A 19,017-nucleotide genomic window follows, 5' to 3' on the forward strand; every position below is an offset into this window, starting at 1 on the left:
CACATTAGTGATTATACATTTAAAATAACACTTTTTTAAATGGTAGAAAGCTTGGTGTTCACAAATAATGTAAAAGTAAAATGTCTAGGCTGCTATGATATTACAACATGGAGGTACTTAGGCTGCCTAGTGTGTAAAATGGGCATAATAATATTTACCTGTCTCTCAGTGTCAGATCTTTGGCAGCTTTGTTGCTCTTCCTCAAAGCAGAAAATGGAAATGTTCATTCATTGCTCTTACCAATGCTCTATCCATTATTTTCACTAGGAAGAAAAAATGAGAATGCTTGTAAAAGTGTTCCAAAAACATGTGCTTTATTGGAAAGATTCCCGGAAGCTACTGGCTGCAGAAGAGGGCAGGTACCTGGCAAACTTCATTTTTGCAAATTCATAATGCTGGGAGCAGGTGATTTTGTGGAAATTGGTTTCCTTGTGGGAGCCAAATAGTGCTGCCACATGCTTCTTTCCTGAAGGTAAAAGAAAGAAATTTTACATCCATGAGCATGGGTGCCAACAAAATTTGTTTCAAGTGCCTACGATGACTATTCAGCTATCAGTTAACCTCATTGAATCATGCAGGATAGACCTGCAGGGGTCAATACACCTGCAGTGGCTCTGTAGGACATAAGTTTTCATTTTTTTCTGGGTAATTATATTATGTCTGCAATGACTACATGAGAATATCCTTCATGTGGCAAAATTAAGGATGCAAAAGTTGAAAAGCAGAGTGCTAATGTAGCCCTAATTCGGACCCTTGAGTGTATGTGTTCATCTTTTTGACCAGTCCCTTGCTTTTGATATGCAGAACTACACTGGGTGGCTACTGCTGTGGGAATGAACAAGGCTGTTGTTTCATTGATTGGTTGCAAAGGCTGGTTACAGTGAATATAACTGATGAGAAGTCACCACACTCAGTGTGGCTACAAGAAAATTGCTCTCAGTCGTGTCCAGAGCCAAAGTGGATCTGTCCCTAAGAGCAGATTCTCTTTGAGAGTTACTGTTTTGTTCATCATTTTTTGGTGCCCTACATGTTATCATCACAATATGGTTTGCATAAATGTTGTATATTTACAGCTGTAGCTGTAGTCACAGGTTTTGAACATATAAGTGTAAAATAATCTGAAAAGTCATGCTCTAGGATTCTAAAGTTTTACATTCACTATTATGAGATGCCTAGGGCAATTTTAGTTTTATGCTACCCAAGACTCGGATGTTACTGCTAAAAAAACCTTAAAATATCAGCTGATCCCTATTCACATAGGGAAACACTTGTAAGCAATGGGAACAAACACAATCAGGAGGTAAGGAATTCTATGATGGATAGGCTATTTGGATGCTTTGGTCACCTCATGTAGTGACAAACATAAAAGAAATCTAAAATAATCAACTACCTGCTCAGTGCTGCTGAAACACTGTATAGAACAATAGGAAGTGATCAAAATTATAACATTCTTCTTAAAAATAGCAGTAAACTAAAAGTATCACAGCTAGTTTTAATTCTGGACATTTCTTACATTGCAGCCATAGTACAACTCATTGGTAGTTTAGAACAATTTATCTATAGCACCTGAGCGCAGCACATAGATATAATTCACAGACATAGCCAGACTGATCTGCATGGGCAGATAATGTACATGACAGTAATCAGTCTTCAGTGCTGGCATATTAGCATTAAGAAATTGTTTATCTCAGATATTAGTGAGTATCCTGCATCACCAGTTGTTTGCATTGCGTTAGGGTCTAACACATCATGGCGTAGCAGAGTTGGGTGGGAGGATCTGTGCTCATCACAGCCACTGGAGCTCATCACTTGCTGTCATAAGAAACTGCCAGTAAGCTGAAACCTCAGACAGCAAGAATGGCTGAAGCAAGAGGCATGTGCTGTCTTCTGCTGGTTTTGTTTAGCAGTTGGAGAGCATGCAACACCTTTATCTGTAAGATTTATCAAAACTACTCTGTCCCAGCCAAATGTGCAGATTTCTCAGTTGAAAAGGTGCTTATCATCACTGTCATACATTATTTACACTTCCTGTTCTCTGAGTTGCTGTAGAATGAGTCAAAAAAGTTGAGGTGAGAAGGGACATCTGGAGATTACTTAGTCCAGCCCCTAGCTCAAAGTATGATGAATTAGAGCAGGTTGCTGTGTCCAGCCAGGTTTTGCATGACTCTGAGGACAGAGACTCTGCAGCCTCTCTGGGCAACCTGTTCCTCTGTACAGTAAAAAAGGTGTTTCCTTACGCTTAAATGGCATTTCCTGTGTTTCAATCTGTGTCCATTGCTTCTTTGCCTTTCAATGGATGCCATTGAGAAGAGCCTGCCTTCTTCACTCTTCTCATCAGGTATTTATATGCATTGATAAGATCCTTCCTTGAACCTTACGTTCTCCAGGCTGAACAGTCCCAACTACCTCAGCTTCCCCTTGTATTGTCCCATCCCTTAATCTCCTTTATACCCCTTCACTTGCTCCAGTGTGTCCATGTCTCTCTCACAGTAAGTAGAACAGAACTGGGTCCAGCATTTAAGACGTCTCACCAACTCTGAGGGGAAGGATAACCTCTCCCGATGGGGGAGCTCCCCATAATGCAGCCCTGCAAGTTGTTGGTGGCTTTGCTGCAATGCTGGCTCCTGTTTAATTTGGGCATTGTGAAGATCCCACAATCTCTTTCTAGAAAGTTGCCTTCCAGACAGTTGTCCATCAGCCTTTATTGGTGCATGCCTCCCTAGTGCAGAATTTTATGCTTCTTTTTGCCAAATAACTTAAGATTTGTGTTTCCTCCCTTCTCCATCCTGCCAAGGTCTTTATGAAAGGCAGAAAAAAAAAAAAAAAAAAGCACAGTGTATTGGCCATTCCTATTCAATTTTCTATCATCTGCTAACTTGCTGAGGGGGATGCACTCTGTCCCACCTTTCCAAGGGTTGAGGCTGACTAGACAGTAGTTCCTCAGACCATCCTACTTGCCCTTCTTGGACATAGGAACAATGTTTCCTTTCTACCAGTTCTCAGGGACCTCTGCTGGTAGCAGTGACCTTTCAAAGATTGTGTGGATTATGTTTGGATTCATGTCATCCATTTCACTCAGGCCTCATGGGTGGATCCCATCAGGACCCATGAACCAAGTTGTTGAGTGTATTTAAATGTTCTCAAACCTGATCCTTCTCCAGAGAAGATAAATTATCTGTGCTCCAGTCTATTTCACTGGTCTCAGGTGCCTGGCACTCCTGAAAGTCAGTCATACCAGTAAAGACTGAGACAAAGAAGACATGTAGTTCCTCAGCCTTTTCCATGTCCTTTGTCATCAGATATTCTGTCACATTTAGTATCTGGGCTTGTTTTCCCTAGGCTTCCTTTTATTGCTGAGATATTTGTAGGAATTTCTCTTGTTACCCTTCAATTCTGTTTCCAGATTCAGCACCAGGAGAGCTTTGACTTTCCTAACCTCATCCCTGCCCATGCACAGAGTGTCTCCACAGTCTTCCTGGGTGACCTGAACCTGTTTCCACTTCCTATATACCTCCTTTTTGTGTTTCAATTTTTTCTGGGTTGCCTTGCTTCCTGCACATAGGGAATTACTGAGTTTGGACAAGGTACTACTTAAAAATCAACCAGCTGTCCTAGACCCCTCTTCTCTCATGGGATTTTTCCCAGCAGATCCCTGAGTAATACCAGATCTGCTCCGTTGAAGCTGTGGGTAGTAATTCTGCTTTGTTACTTTCTCCATCCTCTCATGATCTTGAACTCCACCCTCTCATGGTTGCTACAGCCAAGGCTGACTGTGACCTCCACAAACATGTCATCTGAGAGGGGCTGGCCAGTCTGGTGAACACAAGCCTTGTGTCTCCTATTGTCCATCCTTTTAAGCCTTTCCATAGGAAAGAAGGTATTTTTTCTGATTGTAGACAGAAGATCATTATTTTCAGTTTGAAATGTAAATACTGGTTATTTTATTTAAAATTAAAACTGTGTGCTTTCACTCACAAACACACCCCTGGTTTCATACACCACAAGACATATGTTTTGTAGTATTAAATGCCTTTAGGATATGAGAGAGAATTGCTGCTGAAACTCAAACAAAAGATGGCATTACACTTTTCCCCCATCACCAAGGATGAGACTAAATGAAGTTCTGAACTCCCAGCAGCACAGTTGTGAAATGGAATGTGTTGAAAACTGTGCCTTTCTCTTCTTGCAGATCAAATATTCTATCATGCACCCAGGGACTCATGTCTGGCCCCACACAGGGCCCACCAATTGTCGGCTGAGAATGCATTTGGGCTTGGTGATCCCTAAGGAAGGCTGCAGAATACGGTGTGCCCAAGAGAACAGGTATGGTTGCAATGCTGGGGGGGTGTTTATTGTTTTGTGGGGAGAGGGGGTTGCTTGCTTGGTTGTCTTTTTGGTTTGTTTTGTTTTTTTTCACTTTCCTCAAGACTGAAGAAGGGATGGGACTGCATGTAGTTAAAAGAAGAAAAAAAAAGGGTGATGACCAAGATGTGTAATATATTTAATTAAAAAGGCAGTTTACACTCTGACTCGTGGTACAAACGTATTGCCAGGAGAACCTTTCGAGACAAACCTGCTCTTCTCTGCTATGGAATGGAAATAACAGTGGGTTTGGTCAATGGGGTCTCTGTTTACTTTTACAATGCCAACCTAATATTGCTGCCAACAGAGTTTCTGTACGTATTTTGATTTCGGAGAGACTTAGAATTCGTTGCTTCTTTGGCAGAAGCTAAGACTAAGATATACCTGCGTTTTCACTGCTGTGACAGAACACCATGGTACTTCTGGCAGAAGCCTCCTTGTATTATTTGTTATAATTCAGTTGAAATATTCCAGTTGAAGTTGATCTCAGGATGAAGACATCTAGGAAGTTTTAGGCCCAATTAATTACACAGTTTTTGGGTTGGTTTGGTTTTATTTTTTATTTTAAAGTGTGCTTTAAGTGAAATTTCTTACTCATTAGGGAAAAATTATAGTAAATTTCAAGTCAGGTTTATCTCAGTCCAAAACAAAATTAAATGTAATAGCTTATACATTTGCAATCAGGGCATATACTCCCCTTAGAAATATGGGAAAATGTGCTAAGTTTTTTTGTATTATATTATTAAACACAGAAAGAAAAATGTAGTGTTAACTATACTGCTTATTGCTTACAGGGTTAATTTGCTGAGACTTAAGTGAAATTCTCATGATGCTTAATATCTGTACATGTATTTTGAAAGATTCTTGTATTGTTTGCAGCTTCTGAGGGCAACAAGTGTTAATTTTGAATAATTTTCAATGTAACAATGTAATTAATGGTAGAAATATAATTAATTTGATATTGAGAAATAAAATGCACTCTTGTCTGCATGACTGCAATACATAGCAAAGGAGGTTTCTTTTGATAACATTTGAAAACAACCACAACTGGAAATCTTTGGAACTTTTGAGGATAGAAGTATCCAGCTGTTAATAACAGAAAGTGTTCTTACTATACTCTCCTGCCAACATGTAGCTTAGAGTCAGTGTAACAACCTACACTACCTACATCTAGGAAGTGATGGACATTTTTTTTCATCATTCCAATCCAATATTCAAAACAAGTTGAGTGAGGGAGAGGTAGCTAATTGCCTTAGAGGACTGATACAGAGGCGTGGAGTCTTTTCACTTTAGGACATTAATGTGAGTTCAGAATGGTGGTGACTGCATGGTGTCACTATTAGATGGCTGTTTAGTAGCTGGTGTGAACAAAATAGTGGTTTTGCTCTGCTGCCAGGAGAGCAGGTGTCCACAGCTCACCACCTGTTATAAGGCTGTCACCCTTCTTTGTCTTAACCTGGACAGAAGGGATAATCCTGTGGGGAATGAACTTAACTACCTCCTTGGTAGCAACACTGCCTCTAAGTCAAGAGCAGAAAAATGCCTGCTGCTGCAGGCAGAACACTGAGCATGTCAGTGTCCATGTTCCAGAACCTGCGTCAGTCTTGTCCAGACACATTCATTTCACGTGTAAAACACTCAAGAGCTGACTACGGCTTCTGCTGAAACGCGCTAAGATCAGTTGCTTACAGCAAGAACTGTGCATTCAGAAACAAGGGTGAGATTTTCCCTGGAAGTAGTCAAAGTGTCTGCTGCTGGTAGTGAAAGGGCTTTTATATATCGTTCCCCTTTGGCAGAGGAGGTGTGTGAACTACTGTCAAAGGGAATGGTGCCAGGAGGAGGACTTACCTTGAGCAATTTCCATTCTTTTCCTCCTGGTGGTTCAGAGCAGTGGTAAACTGGTGGTTTCCAATAGGAGAGCTGGCTGGAAGAGGAAGGTTAGCATCATGCCTTTTCTGGCCTCCTGTGCCGCTGCTGTGTGCGCGAGAGAGCAAACAGAAACAATGAGAATTTCATGCTTGGTTACCTCTGTGCCACCCACCATGTCTGTTTAGAGAGTGACAATGCAACTCATCATTTGATGGACAGGCAAATCAGCGCTGTGTAGTGCTGGTTTTCACTCCTTCACTTGCAGAAGAGTTTTTTGCAGCTGTTTGGAATTGGTATAGATGATCAGAGGGCTGAAACACCTCTGCTATGGGGAAAGGCTTAGAGAGCTGGGATTGTTTGGCTTTGAGAAGGCTCCAGAGAGACCTCATGATGTCCTTTAAGTACTTGAAGGAAGCCTTTAGAAAAGATTGGGACAGTTTGTATCAGATGGGTTGCAACAGGAAAAGGCTTTTAAACTAAAAGAAGGTCAGTTTAGATTATATATAAGGAAGAAGCGTTTTATAGAGGGCATGGTGAGACACTGGAACAGATTGCCCACAGGGATTATAGATGTTCCATCCCTGGAAACATTCAAGGTCAGGCTGGACAGAGCTTTGAGCAACCTGACTGAATTGAAGATGTCCCTGCTCATGGCAGGTTTTGCTTTTAAAGGTTCTTTCAACCCAAACTATTATGATTGTATGTTTCTTGTTCTGTAGAGCATTGGTCGTTTCAGGTCACTTGGCCATTTTGATGTCCCAGCTCTGTAAAGTGCAGGGTATAATGCACAAAAGTGGTAGGTAAATAGTATCCAGTTATCATAATCCAACATTGCTGTCAAGGAAGGTAACCTTATGTTGAAATGTAGGTGAAGGTACACCCACTTTATTTCTTACAAGGTTAATTTGCAGAAACTTAAGTGAAATTCTCATGATGCATAATATCTGTACATGTATTTTGGAAGATTCTTGTATTGTTGAATGAAGGTGAAGGTACAGCCAGTCTGCCGAACCCAGTGTGAGATCTCACTTTTAACAGGTGACACTAGAGCTGATATAGAAAATTATCTGGAAACTACCCCAAAGTGGCTCAGCACCAGACCAGAACAATATGGTCCCTGTGTTACCACTGAGAAGTGTTTCTCTCACCATCAGGCTTCTTGAAAATATTTATTTGCATGCTAATAGTGGGGTTTGTAGCCTTTTCAAAAGGGGCTAATAGTCCTGTCAGCTTTATGACTTTTTCTTTGTTGTGCAAAACAGCCAATCTCATTATGATGCAAATAATAGATCCTGGGTTTTAACCTCTGAAGCTACTTCATCTGGGTGCCTGGGTTTTTATTGTCCTTAACTGAGTTGCACTTTCAGGCTATTTAGAGCAGTTCTTTTCAGGCTTGATTTAATTAAAAAAAAAAAACAAAAAAACAAAAAAACCACAAAAAACCCACCAAAAACAAAACAAACAAAACCCCAAAAAAACAAAACCAGAAACAAAACAAAACAAAACTTTAAAAAACCCTCTAAACCAACTGAAAATCCAGTTACTCCCCCCTCCAACAAGAAAAACAACACTAGATCTCAACTGCTCCAGGCAAAGCAAAACCAAATCCCCCAACCAGCCGCAAGCACACCCACCAAACATGCGTGGCACCACCTCCCAAAGAAACCCTACCCAAACCCATCCAAAATCAACTCCTCCAAAAAACCCCAGGAAAAAAAAACCAAAAATAAACCAACCCAAAAAACCCTAAACCAAACCAATTACACAACCCAAAGTCTTGAATTTTTTTACCGCATTGCAAGTGGTTTACTCCCATGGACTTTAATAGAACCAATATAACTTTAGTGCAGTACCAGTAACTCAGGGCCTGTGTGACATACAATATTTTTGTTACCAGATAACTGATGTGGTAGCAAAAACCCCCACGTGATCATATCTGAAACCTGCAAAAGGCTGTTTATCTGGGCCTTAAAGGCATGTGCAAGTCAGTGTGAATTTTTTTTTTTTTACTATGTTATGCTTTCTAGTTTCTGTACTCTTGTTTACATTATGTTTAGCTGATTATTTCAAGTGATCCTATTTCAATTTCTCTTCAGAACATTACAGCACAACCCCATCAATTTTGATGGTTAGTTTTTCCTTTTGTTGAATTAAAAATACAGAGATTAATTGGAACTATGAACCTAGTTTTCACCTCGTTTTTGAAAAAAGAAAATTGTTTTCTCTGTAAATGAATACAGCTGACTGAGCTTAAGCAATGCATTTTCATCTTTGGCTGGAAAAGGCCTTTGTTTCTTTACCATTGTTACTTTCATAGTGCTTACTTCCCTGTGAAGGCATCCATCCTCTTGGATTGCTTCAGCTCCTGAGGGATCCTGTTAAAAAAATTGAGTGTGTGTTCATGGTAGAGTGGCTTTAGGAAGGAATGTTTCTGTGACCATTGTTACCTTGACTGTTATTCATCCAGTCTCACCTGGAGGTGTATAATCAGGTGTTAAACTTCTTTTCAAAATTATGAATCCAGGTCTCAGCAGGCTGGAGAAGCTGCCAGCTGAAACGTGATGAAGTTCAGCAAAGGCAAATGCAAAGCCCCGCAGCTGATAACAGATAAACACCTTGCAGCTGTAGTGGCTGGGTGATGACTGCCTAGATAACAGCTTGGCAGAAAAGGGCTTTAAGGACCCTAGGGGCCAAGTTGAACATGATTTATAATCTTCTTTTGTACTGATGAAGTCTAGCTGTGTACTGGACTGTGTTAGTAAATTTGTAGGAAGTAGTTTGAGCAGTACAATTTTTTTCCTCTCTTCTGCATTCAAGACACTGCCTATGGAGTACTGGTCCAGTTTGGGACACTTTAGAACAAAAAAAGTGATAAACTAGAGGGACTCCAGTGGAGGATGAATAAAATGATTAGGAGGAGAAACCTAACAAACTGGTTTGGAGTCTGGAAACCAGAAGGCTAAAGAGTAGCCTAGTTACAGTCTTAACTACTAATGGGTGGCTGTGAGGAAGACAGAGCCAGACTCTTTTCAGAGAGGTGCAGTTGTAGAATGAGAGGTAATGAACACAAGTGTCAGTGAAGGAACTTTCATCTAGGTAAAAGGGAGTTTTCACAGTAAGATCGTAGAGTGCCTGTGGTTCCAGATATCTCATGTTCTTCACTAGTGGATTTTTTCCTATTTCATCTAACCTCAAAGTTGGATCTAACTTTGCAGTGAGTCTGTGAACAGAGGCTTGGACCACATGACCGTCCAAAGGCATTGGTCTGATTTTTAGAAAAAGCAGATTGATTCAAAGTAATTTCTTTTTGAACTGTATGACCATGTTACTAGTCATTCCCCCACTTATGTACATCACTAATGTATCTGATTATAATTTAAGAAAAGTGGATTATCACGCCAGTATTATACCTACTCCCTGCTTAATGGACTCAAGTCATTAAGAGTATAATAAATAACATATAAATGTCTGAATGTGTTTGTGAGCATAACTGTGCAGAAATGAGGGGGAAGGATCCCTCAATAATATGTAGGTGCATTAGACTGGTCTTTCTGTAGTTTATTTAAAGCTCCCATACTCCAGTCTATCTGGATTAGGCAGTGAAATCTTGACTGTGCAATCTGTACTGTTTAAATCTTTCTCGTATGTCAACGAGCATCTTCAGAGCTGATCTACAGCTTACCTGTTCCATGGAACTTCAAGTCGTACACTAAAGTATGTTCTTTTTTGTTTTTCAGAGACTGGGAAGAAGGGAAAGTTCTTATTTTTGATGACTCTTTCGAGCATGAAGTATGGCAGGATGCTCAAAGTTATCGCCTGATATTCATTGTGGATGTTTGGCACCCAGAGTTAACAGCCCAACAGAGACGTACCCTTCCTGCCATTTAGGGGGTTTCTTCTGAGGTGTGGAGCAGGGGAGTATTAACTCCTTTGGAGTATGAAAACAGGATTGATCTATCCAGCATACAAAATATACAAGCATTTTAAGGCTAAGAAAAGATGACGTTCTACAATCAGAGTGGACTTGGTTAAAAAAAAAAAAAAAAAAAAAAAAAAAAAAGAGAAGCCATGTTTTGTTTCATACTGATACAGCACTGATGTGTATTGTTTTTCTGGCTGCAAGTCTGAAAACACAAGTGTTGTCAGCCAAAAAGCAATAGATCTGGATTTTCAAACTGAGGAATGTGCAGATGTTCTTGCCATGCCTGTATTTTTTTTACAAAACCAGTCAGTCAGTCACCTGCTCCACTATGTTCAGGCACAAGATCTATGATTTTGCATCTAGGGAATACTTCCTGGCCTTCTGTCTGGGAAGCAACATGTAAGGTATTTGCAAACATGCACACAATCAACTTTGAAAGTCAGTATGCAGGTGTAATGTTAGCTGCTTTAGGCATAGAACATGTCCCTGTGTTATCACTGTAGATAATGTGAATGGATTATATGTGTTTTGTACTTTTTCTACCTTAGTAACTGTATTTTTCTAGCTTAATTATGAACAAATCTTCTTTAATTAACCACTGTTTTTTAAAAAAGGTGATATATATATACAAGTGCATCTCTAGCTATCAGCAGAAGGAAAACACTGCTTATGAACAAATTTCATTTTTGCCAAGTGTGGCCTTCTTTTGCCTTCCTGGAAATGTAAACAGGAACTTGCATAATAGCTGCCTAGTGAAGCTTCTGTTCTTCTAAAACAGAAAAGTTCTCTTAGTTAGCAGATGACCTTCAGTTTGATAATGTGATTTTGGAAAATGTTGAGCAAATCTGACATTTTTAGGCTCAGATCTTAAAATACTTGACAGTTCTTAGGATTATATAGTGAGCTGCTGTTTCTCCTATCATTACAAAATCTTCAGGTGTGATATCCTTTTTCTACCTAGTGAGGGTCTGGGGCCCCTCCTTCCAGAGGCTCCTCCTTGGCTGCCCTTGGGTGCTCATTCAGCCGAAAAAAAGTATATATGAAGAATTTCTTGTGCTTTGGGCAGAAGGACAAGGTCCAACTTGGTTTCCTGCCAGAATGCAGAGGAGACAAAGAGCTTCAGGTTATTAAGTCATATTAACTTTCACTGCCAGCATCCTACAGACAGCTAGAATGATCCTCTAATTGACCTAATGGTGTTTTCCTTGTCTTGAAATATGTGACATAATGCTGAAGTAGCCTGATCCCAGTACTGTTTACAGTATGCTCTGTATTTGCCAAACAGAATTTACTATATGGTAAAAAGGCCTATTTTTAGGAAAGAAAACTAGTTAGATGTTTAAGCAGTTGGCAGATCTTTTGGGTCTGTACTGTTTAATGGGATATGGAGAGTGCAGGACCCCCCCACTTTTAACTTGTAAGAGAACACTAAGAGGAGAGAGAGAGCAGAGATTGCACTGCTGATGTTTATGGCTGGCTGTTATCTCCTCACCCACAGCATCAGCTGGGTGTGGACAGGTGTGCTAGGATGCTCTGGGCATCATTACTGAGGGTTGTGAGTGACAAACACTAAGCAAGGAGACACTGAGGTTACTTAGTCTCTGCAGCTTTGACTTTGTTGTCCAAAAGACACAGAACAGTTTTTATTTGGGTAGTACTCAGTGGTTTATTACTGCAGAGTCTACATCAGGCATTGGAGTATCGTGACCTGAATGTCACATTTGCTGAAGCAAACTGCAGATAAGAGCTTTGCACTCCCATAAACTGAATGCTTTTCAGATTTTTGTATTTTACTAGGTAATTAAATTTTGTAATGCCATATAACACATGGTGACTGCACCATAAATTAGTGTAACCAGTTTCTGGAAGTGTGCACTTTAATTTCCTTTTTTGAATATTAAACTGATAAACCCTGTCTTATCAAGAGTCACTTTTAGACAGCTAAGATAATTAGGTTTTAACGTGTTGTCCATATCAAAAATAATTATGAAACTATATACAACGTACAAGAAAGTAAAAGTTCTCAGTTAATAATATGAAAAGCTGTAAAGATTTATAAGTTTCACACTTTGTAAAATATAAAAATACTTCTGGAGATCATTTGGAGAATCATGCAAAACTGGAAATAAGGTACTTCTTATTGTGGGGGGTAAAAGAGTAAAAATGTTTTTTAATATCCTGTTAGCTGTCAAGTCAGAGCCTATATTTTATACCTTTTGAAGTGATCAAGCAGTACAAATTATAAGGTAATTCTCTAAAGACAGTGCATGTAAAGAAAAAAATCAAGAACTTTTTAAACAAAAATTGATGGTTTAGGAATATTTTTATTAATGTTGCATTTTAGTTTCTATAGCTCAGAGTAAATGCTAAAGGAGTGGTAAAAGCTTTGAAGCTTTATTTCTGAAAATCCATGCCATCCTTCAGATTATTTCATTGTTCCTTTGAAGGCTCATACTTTATTTTGTCCAATTGCAATTGGTGAATAAATAAAATTGGCAAATAGATAAAAGTAATCTTCCCAAGATGTGTGTGTGCCAGAGTAGCGCTGTTTATTAGATTGTGTAGTGATTCATTGGCCATTTAAAAATCTTAAGTGCCTCAAATAAGACAAGGTGTTCCTGCAACACTGAAGTGAATCTATTCTATGCCCACCTGTCAGGGAGCAGAGAGTGGATAATTTCGTTAGGTACAGTTACTGGATTAGCTCTATACATGGGGAGGATACAAGAGCAGACTGCAGAAATGATGCAGTGAATTACTGACATATTGTTTTAGGTGCTCCTGTTTGCCAAATGGTATTCTGTCTTGAAAAAGCTTTTCAGCATTGGAAATGCCAAGGGAAGAAGTGAATGGAAGTGTTTTTTTCAATGGAAATCCATTGCAATTTGCTTTTTTTTTTTTTTTTTTTTTTTTTTTTTTTTTTTTTTTGTTAGATTTATTTACAGAAGGAAATGGCAGACAAGGGCAATATAGTTTGTAACACAGTATGTATTCATCATGATGTCAGGAGGTGGGTTCCACCCTGCCTCTATCTTGCTTGCACAAAATCAGTGTAAGAGCTTATGGTTAAATGCAGGCTTCATACAGTTATATACAAGGCATCATATGTATTTATTCATATCACATAGTTAAAGAAAGTAAATAATTTATCCTTTGCGAGGTTTAATCCACGAGATTTCAGTGGTATTTGCACTTCTTGGGCAGGACAAGACCCACTTTAATGAACAGTGATTGTAACAAATCATCACAAAGATTCAATGGCAGTGGGGGTAAGTGTATTAATAGAGAAAAATCACAAACCAAAGTATTTCTTCCTCAATGCTGCAGTATAATAGCAAATGTCTGTCTTTTTTTGTCTCTTTGGGTTTTTACTTTCTGCTTTAAGCACATTCGCTTTGACAAATCCAAATGCCTTTTAGTCTCTGTGAGCCTGTGAGAGAAGAGAAAGGAACTGCTACCAGGACTTTACATCCTTGTTTCCAGTAATAGGTGGTGATGATGTCGGTTGGGGGGGAATGAAAGTAACCCAAAAGATAAGTGGGCTCAGTCATCTTATTTTTTTAATGTTCCTGCAAGCTTCTGCTTCTTTTTCTGAATCCTGTGTTGCCTTGCTGGGACCATCCACTGCCTTAAAGACTGCCTCTCTATCATGGAGGCCAGGCTTTGTATCAATGACATGTTGCTGCACTAAGAGGTTATTCTGAGTGAGGTTATTCTGTACAAAAACTAGTGGATAAATCCCAGCTGTGTTGATAGGATCTGGCAGGATGTCCTTTCTGCCCTGTGCAGGCGTAAAACGGTGTTGTAGATAAAGACAGTATTTTGTTAGTCCATCTGTTAAGGCTGGCCATGTCCACTTGAACTATATCATCGCTTCAGCCTAACACTTGAGAATTCAGTGGGTGTTCCAGTGCACATTAAAACCCCTTGTGCCCATTATCATCTCATTTTGTATGTATGGTTTACACTGCTACCTTTGATATATTGTTGCCAACTGCTTGTTCTAGTAAATTGTCAATGTATGGCAATTTAATAGAAGATTTAAAGTGTGTACAGTGATTGTAACTGTTTTAGAAAATAAAGTCACTGCACATGCAATTTGATAACGATTGTTCTTTTATTTCTTTAATCCGGTTTCCATTTCAGTGAAGGGAAGGTACCCTCTTTGCAGCTAGAGCAAACAGAGATATAACAAACTGATCTTTGGCATTTCAATTCTTCTATTCTTCAGCATTTCTTTCTAGCAGAAACTTGTACTGAATAATTAATTCTAAGTTTTCCTTTTTCATTTTAACCATGGCCCGCATCTGCAATCCGCATACCTTTCTGGCTACACTTTCCCCTGACTGCAGGAGGGAACGGGGTAAATGGCTCTCCAGAGCTCTCATTTGCTGTTGTGACCTAAATGAAACAATTTGGATTGAACCATTACATTAATCACTGCTGAATTTGTCCAGTGTGTCACCCTGGAACCACTTGCTTCACACGTGCACACACATGCACACGCACATGTCTTATAGGCTCTTGTGTTGCCTGTGGAAATTTTAATCATTATTGAAATCAACTAATTGCATTTCAAATTGTGTGTGTCTGCTGATCACACAGCTCATTCCACTTAGCTGACATTTTTAGAAGGGCTTCAAAAGTTAAGAACAATTTTTGCTAGATACTGAAATGTGACCCCCGTACAAGTTGCGTGGATGAGGCAGTCACAAAGTGTCATGTTGAATGGCATTATGCTGGCACTGGGGTTTGATTTTAAATGCAAAATCCTTCTCTAAAACTCAAGCACTCTATAGATGCTGATGATTCTGCCCTCTAACCCAGATTACACTTGCTGATTACAGTGTAAAGTTTAAATTTGGGATGTTTTTCTTTAAAACTCTTACAACCCTCACTGCTATAAAATGAAAATCCCTGACGGAGTCTTCAGGAACACTATTAAGACACCCTGGTTTCTTTAAACAGAGAATGCAGTCCCACCATTTCCAATATTTTAATGTCACAAGTCAAAGGGGAAAAAAAAATCCAATTCTTTGTATATGGGCAGACTGCAGTGTCAGTAGAAGTTTCTCAGTTCCTCAGCGTGGGCTGCACGGACAGATGGCTGGTGACAGTTGTTACTTGCTCAGGAAACACGAAGGATTGTTATCAAGCGAAACGCGTGTGTGTGTGCGTGTGTCTGTGTGTGGTGTGCTCTGTGGGGTTCTGGTGTGGTGGAGGTCTGTTCATGGATCTCTGCTGGGCACGTGAGAGCTCAGTCCAGAGCCAGCAGCGGCTGGGTGTTCTCGCTTTCCCCCTGGTCTTCATGTTTCAGCGTGCCGGCTTCCACCACAGACTGGGACCTGAATGCAGAAAAACACACATGCTAGCAATGAGTGCTGCAGGAGCACCTCCCTGGGGTCCCCCTGCTTCTTTTTATGATCTTTGCTTTAGTCCATTTTCATCTTTATGGCCTTTTAATTCTTTTCTGTGGAAAGCATAAGGAATTTGGGAAACACTCCTTTAAAGACAAGCAGGGAAGGGAGTCGTTGAAGATCTCAAATGCTTTCAAAATATTTAGTGCCTACCTACTATCCCTAGTGCTGGACGTGCTCAGCAACATAAAGACCTGGGCTTGCAATACCACAAGTTCTGTTGGTGCTCAATGTCTTCCTAGGCAAAGCTACATGTACAGCTGCTCACTGGAAGACAAAGCCATTTACACAGGTGCTTGCAGGAGCAAGTCACAGCTTGCACTTGTTGAAATCTCAAATCTTGAGACATAAAAATAAATCATGTTTTCCTGATGTAGGGCTTTACAGGGCAGAGCTTCCATGAGGTACCCAAGACCAATAAAGACGACAAAGTTAATATGACAATGAGGGAGCTTCTGGTGTGCCCAGTCCTGCAGTTTGTCTCCCTGTCTACACCCTTGAAGAATAACTTTATTCAGGGTTAGTGTATTTTAAATTCGTTCCTGTCTTCAAGATAGGAAGCATATCCTTTATCCTTTGTTATTAATGAACTAAAAAATCCCAACTGGGAAAAAATGGGTTAACACTAGAGAAGGAGGATCATCATGATTTCTTGCAGTAGCAAAAGTTGAATGGGCTCAAAATTGTGGGAAAATTCAAGACTCTTTCATTTTCTGAGGTCTGTGTGCTGTAATTTTGCTTGCTGAGCTATGGAAGGAGGATCTGATGAATTTATTGTTACGGAGATTTGTTATCCACCATTTTCTCTGTTTTGGACTAGGAGTTGCCTCCCACTTTGGAGCAGACAATGAGCTTCAGACCAAGATCGAGTGAATCTGGAACTTTTAGAAAGGGAACTTTCTCATAAGGACGGATAGAGTCATCCAGACCAGGCATTCACATAGTGCATAGTATTGTTATAAAGAGCCCATTTTCTCATGGATAGCTTTTAGAATTAGGAGTAGCTCTCATTCCATACATGATGCATTTGTAGTTCCCAATTGTTCATTTATGCTTTAGCTATTTTGTGAGATTAGATGTCACCTCTCTTTTGATAAGAATCCTTAATAAATTGCATCCTTTGGTACTGCACGACTGAATACCGTGACTGTGAATAACTTGTATGATAATTATTCCTATTCTTATGCCTGGAGCTTTCATAAAGCATAATAAAAAAATTTCATTTAAAAAAAATCTCCAAAGAAAGATAACAAAAACTGGAAGCTTAATGGGAAGACTTTATGACATAATTTTCAAAGAAATTATGTTTACCCAAATGTTTTCACTGTGTATTTTTTATAGATATGTGACATGAATAGTGATTTGTGATTGCATTTTAATATAGAAAAGCAACTGATTTGGAAGATTATGCTAAATGGCAATTTACATATTTCTACTATGAGGCAGCAAAAAATAAAGATGTGGCTTTCAAACTGTTACAGAATTGAAACTGCCAACATGATCAGGTTTTTGTTTTCTTTTTGACTACCAGATTAAATTATTATTAAATAGTACCTGACTAATATTTGTCACCTGTGTATTGTTTCTGTCTGACCCACTGCCCTTCAATGGATATAAAAAGTTGTGTATCCTTTGCAGCATTTCCCAACACACAGCTGAAAGTTTCTTTTCTAAGTCAACTGTGAAGAATCTGAAAAATTTTCCATTTGTGATCACTGCTGATTATCTCTGCTCTCATGTCATTACACACTCAAAAATTCTTGCATTCTGTAACAGCAAGATACCAGGTTCTCCACCATACTGGTACTTGGATGTACACCACCTTGGGAGCAGCATAATCCCAAATTCTGTGTGCAGGTCCTATGCTGTTTCTTTCTACACAAAAACAAAACATCCAGAGCACTGAGCAAATGTCTTGTTACCTACCTGTCCTCCAAATTCCAAAAGCCAAAGATTCAAATGTTATTCCCAGCCCTTCTGAATAGTGTGGAGAGGGATCCAACTGAGGCCTTTGTATCTACCAAGCTCTGCAGCAACAATTTCTTTTCTGTTTCTGCTAAAAGCTGCTTAGATTACTATCCTAAAATAAGCAATTTTGATATCTCTCTGTAGGGCACAGTCATGGTTTGAGCAATCATTGCTATTTTCTAAGACATCACAAAAAAAGGATTTGTGTTTGTATTTCCATTTTCCAAATACATCAGGGGTTTCTTTGCTGAAAAGTGTTTCCAGTTTTGTTTTTAACTTACTTTTTATACAGAAAACAAAAAAAACCCCACAACCAGTCAATTCTGAAAAAGATTCCAAAATAGGTTTTTTCCCATATTCTTCATTTATGGTAAATATTAAAAATGTAGATGGTCAGGAAAGGAGTTTGACAATGTGAATCAATGCAGCTCACAATCTAATGTAATAACTTAGCAGAAGATATATATTTCACTAGCCTAAAACATCCTGAATGCAGTCTATAGCTACACTCTAGTTAATGACAGAGAAAAGATGATTTGCAGTAGGCTACTGTTGCAGAAAGTGTTTTCAACTGACCAGTTACTGTAGAATCACAGAATCACAAAATATGCTGAGTTGGAAGGGACCCATCAGGATCATCGAGTCCAGCTCCTGGCCCTGCACAGACACCCCATGAGTCACACTGTGTGCCTGAGAGTGTTGTCCAAACGCTTCTTGAACTCAATCAGGCTGGTGCTGTGACCACTTCCCTGGTGAGCCTGTTCTAGTGCCCAGCTACCCTCTGGGTGAAAAATCTTTTCCTGACATCCAAAATAAACCTCCCCTGACTCAGCTTCATGCCATTTCCTCAGGTCCTGTCACTGATTAGGAAAATAAAGGTATCAGTACCTGCCTTTCCACTTCCCCTCATACGGATGCTGAAGATCACAATGAGTTCTCCCCATCTCCTCCAGGCTGAAAAACCAAGTGACCTCAGCTGGCCATCCTCATTCCTCCTTTGGACACTCATTAATAGCTTTATATTGTGGCAGCCAAAACTGCACACAGGACTCGAGGTGAGCCCCCCCCCCCCCCCCCCCCCCCCCCCAGAGCAGAGCAGGACAGTCCCTTCCCTTGACCAGCTGGCGATGTTGTGCCTGACGCCCCCCAGGACAGGGTTGGCCCTCCTGGCTGCCAGGGCACTGCTGACTCATGCTCATCTTGCCATCCACCAGGACCCCAGGTCCCTTTCCACAGCACTTGTCTCCAAGCTCTTGTTCCCCACACTATTCACACAACCAGGGCTACCCCATGCCAGGTGCAGAATTCTTGTTAAACTCCCTATGTGGACTCCCTGCCTTCGAGGGAGTCAACAGCTCCTCCCATTTATTGTTGTAAGTATTCCTTCAAGGCCTGCATCCACGTTGTTAATGAAGCTGTTGAAGAGCACAGGGCTGAGGATGGAGCCCTGCAGAGCCCCACTAGTGACAGGCTGCCAGT

General features: G+C 40.0%; 2 protein-coding genes and 1 long non-coding RNA gene across 6 annotated transcripts in view; 1 reads left to right on the top strand and 2 right to left on the bottom strand.

Moving 5' to 3' along the window:
* LOC136287978 (aspartyl/asparaginyl beta-hydroxylase-like) overlaps positions 1–13,081 on the top strand; it is a 112,143-nt gene extending 99,062 nt beyond the window's left edge. For all 4 annotated transcript variants that reach the window (XM_066180641.1, XM_066180632.1, XM_066180658.1 and 1 more), the window contains 3 exons: positions 268–359; positions 4,190–4,323; positions 9,969–13,081. In XM_066180641.1, coding sequence (XP_066036738.1) covers positions 268–359; positions 4,190–4,323; positions 9,969–10,119 — 377 coding nt within the window. In that variant the 3' untranslated portion in view covers positions 10,120–13,081. The remainder of the gene's footprint in view (positions 1–267; positions 360–4,189; positions 4,324–9,968) is intronic.
* LOC136288005 (uncharacterized) lies at positions 4,425–8,643 on the bottom strand. The gene is made up of 4 exons (XR_010720467.1): positions 8,556–8,643; positions 8,023–8,098; positions 6,211–6,336; positions 4,425–4,863 (listed from the first exon to the last, which is right to left on the bottom strand). It is a non-coding gene; the product is annotated as an uncharacterized lncRNA (long non-coding RNA).
* CLVS1 (clavesin 1) overlaps positions 13,072–19,017 on the bottom strand; it is a 100,206-nt gene continuing 94,260 nt past the window's right edge. The window contains exon 6 of the mRNA XM_066180674.1: positions 13,072–15,498. Coding sequence (XP_066036771.1) covers positions 15,411–15,498 — 88 coding nt within the window. The 3' untranslated portion in view covers positions 13,072–15,410. The remainder of the gene's footprint in view (positions 15,499–19,017) is intronic.

The sequence above is a fragment of the Chamaea fasciata genome, unplaced genomic scaffold, assembly GCF_029207755.1.
Source record: "Chamaea fasciata isolate MVZ Bird 193981 ecotype frontalis unplaced genomic scaffold, bChaFas1.0.hap1 SCAF_1, whole genome shotgun sequence".
NCBI lineage: Eukaryota > Metazoa > Chordata > Aves > Passeriformes > Sylviidae > Chamaea > Chamaea fasciata.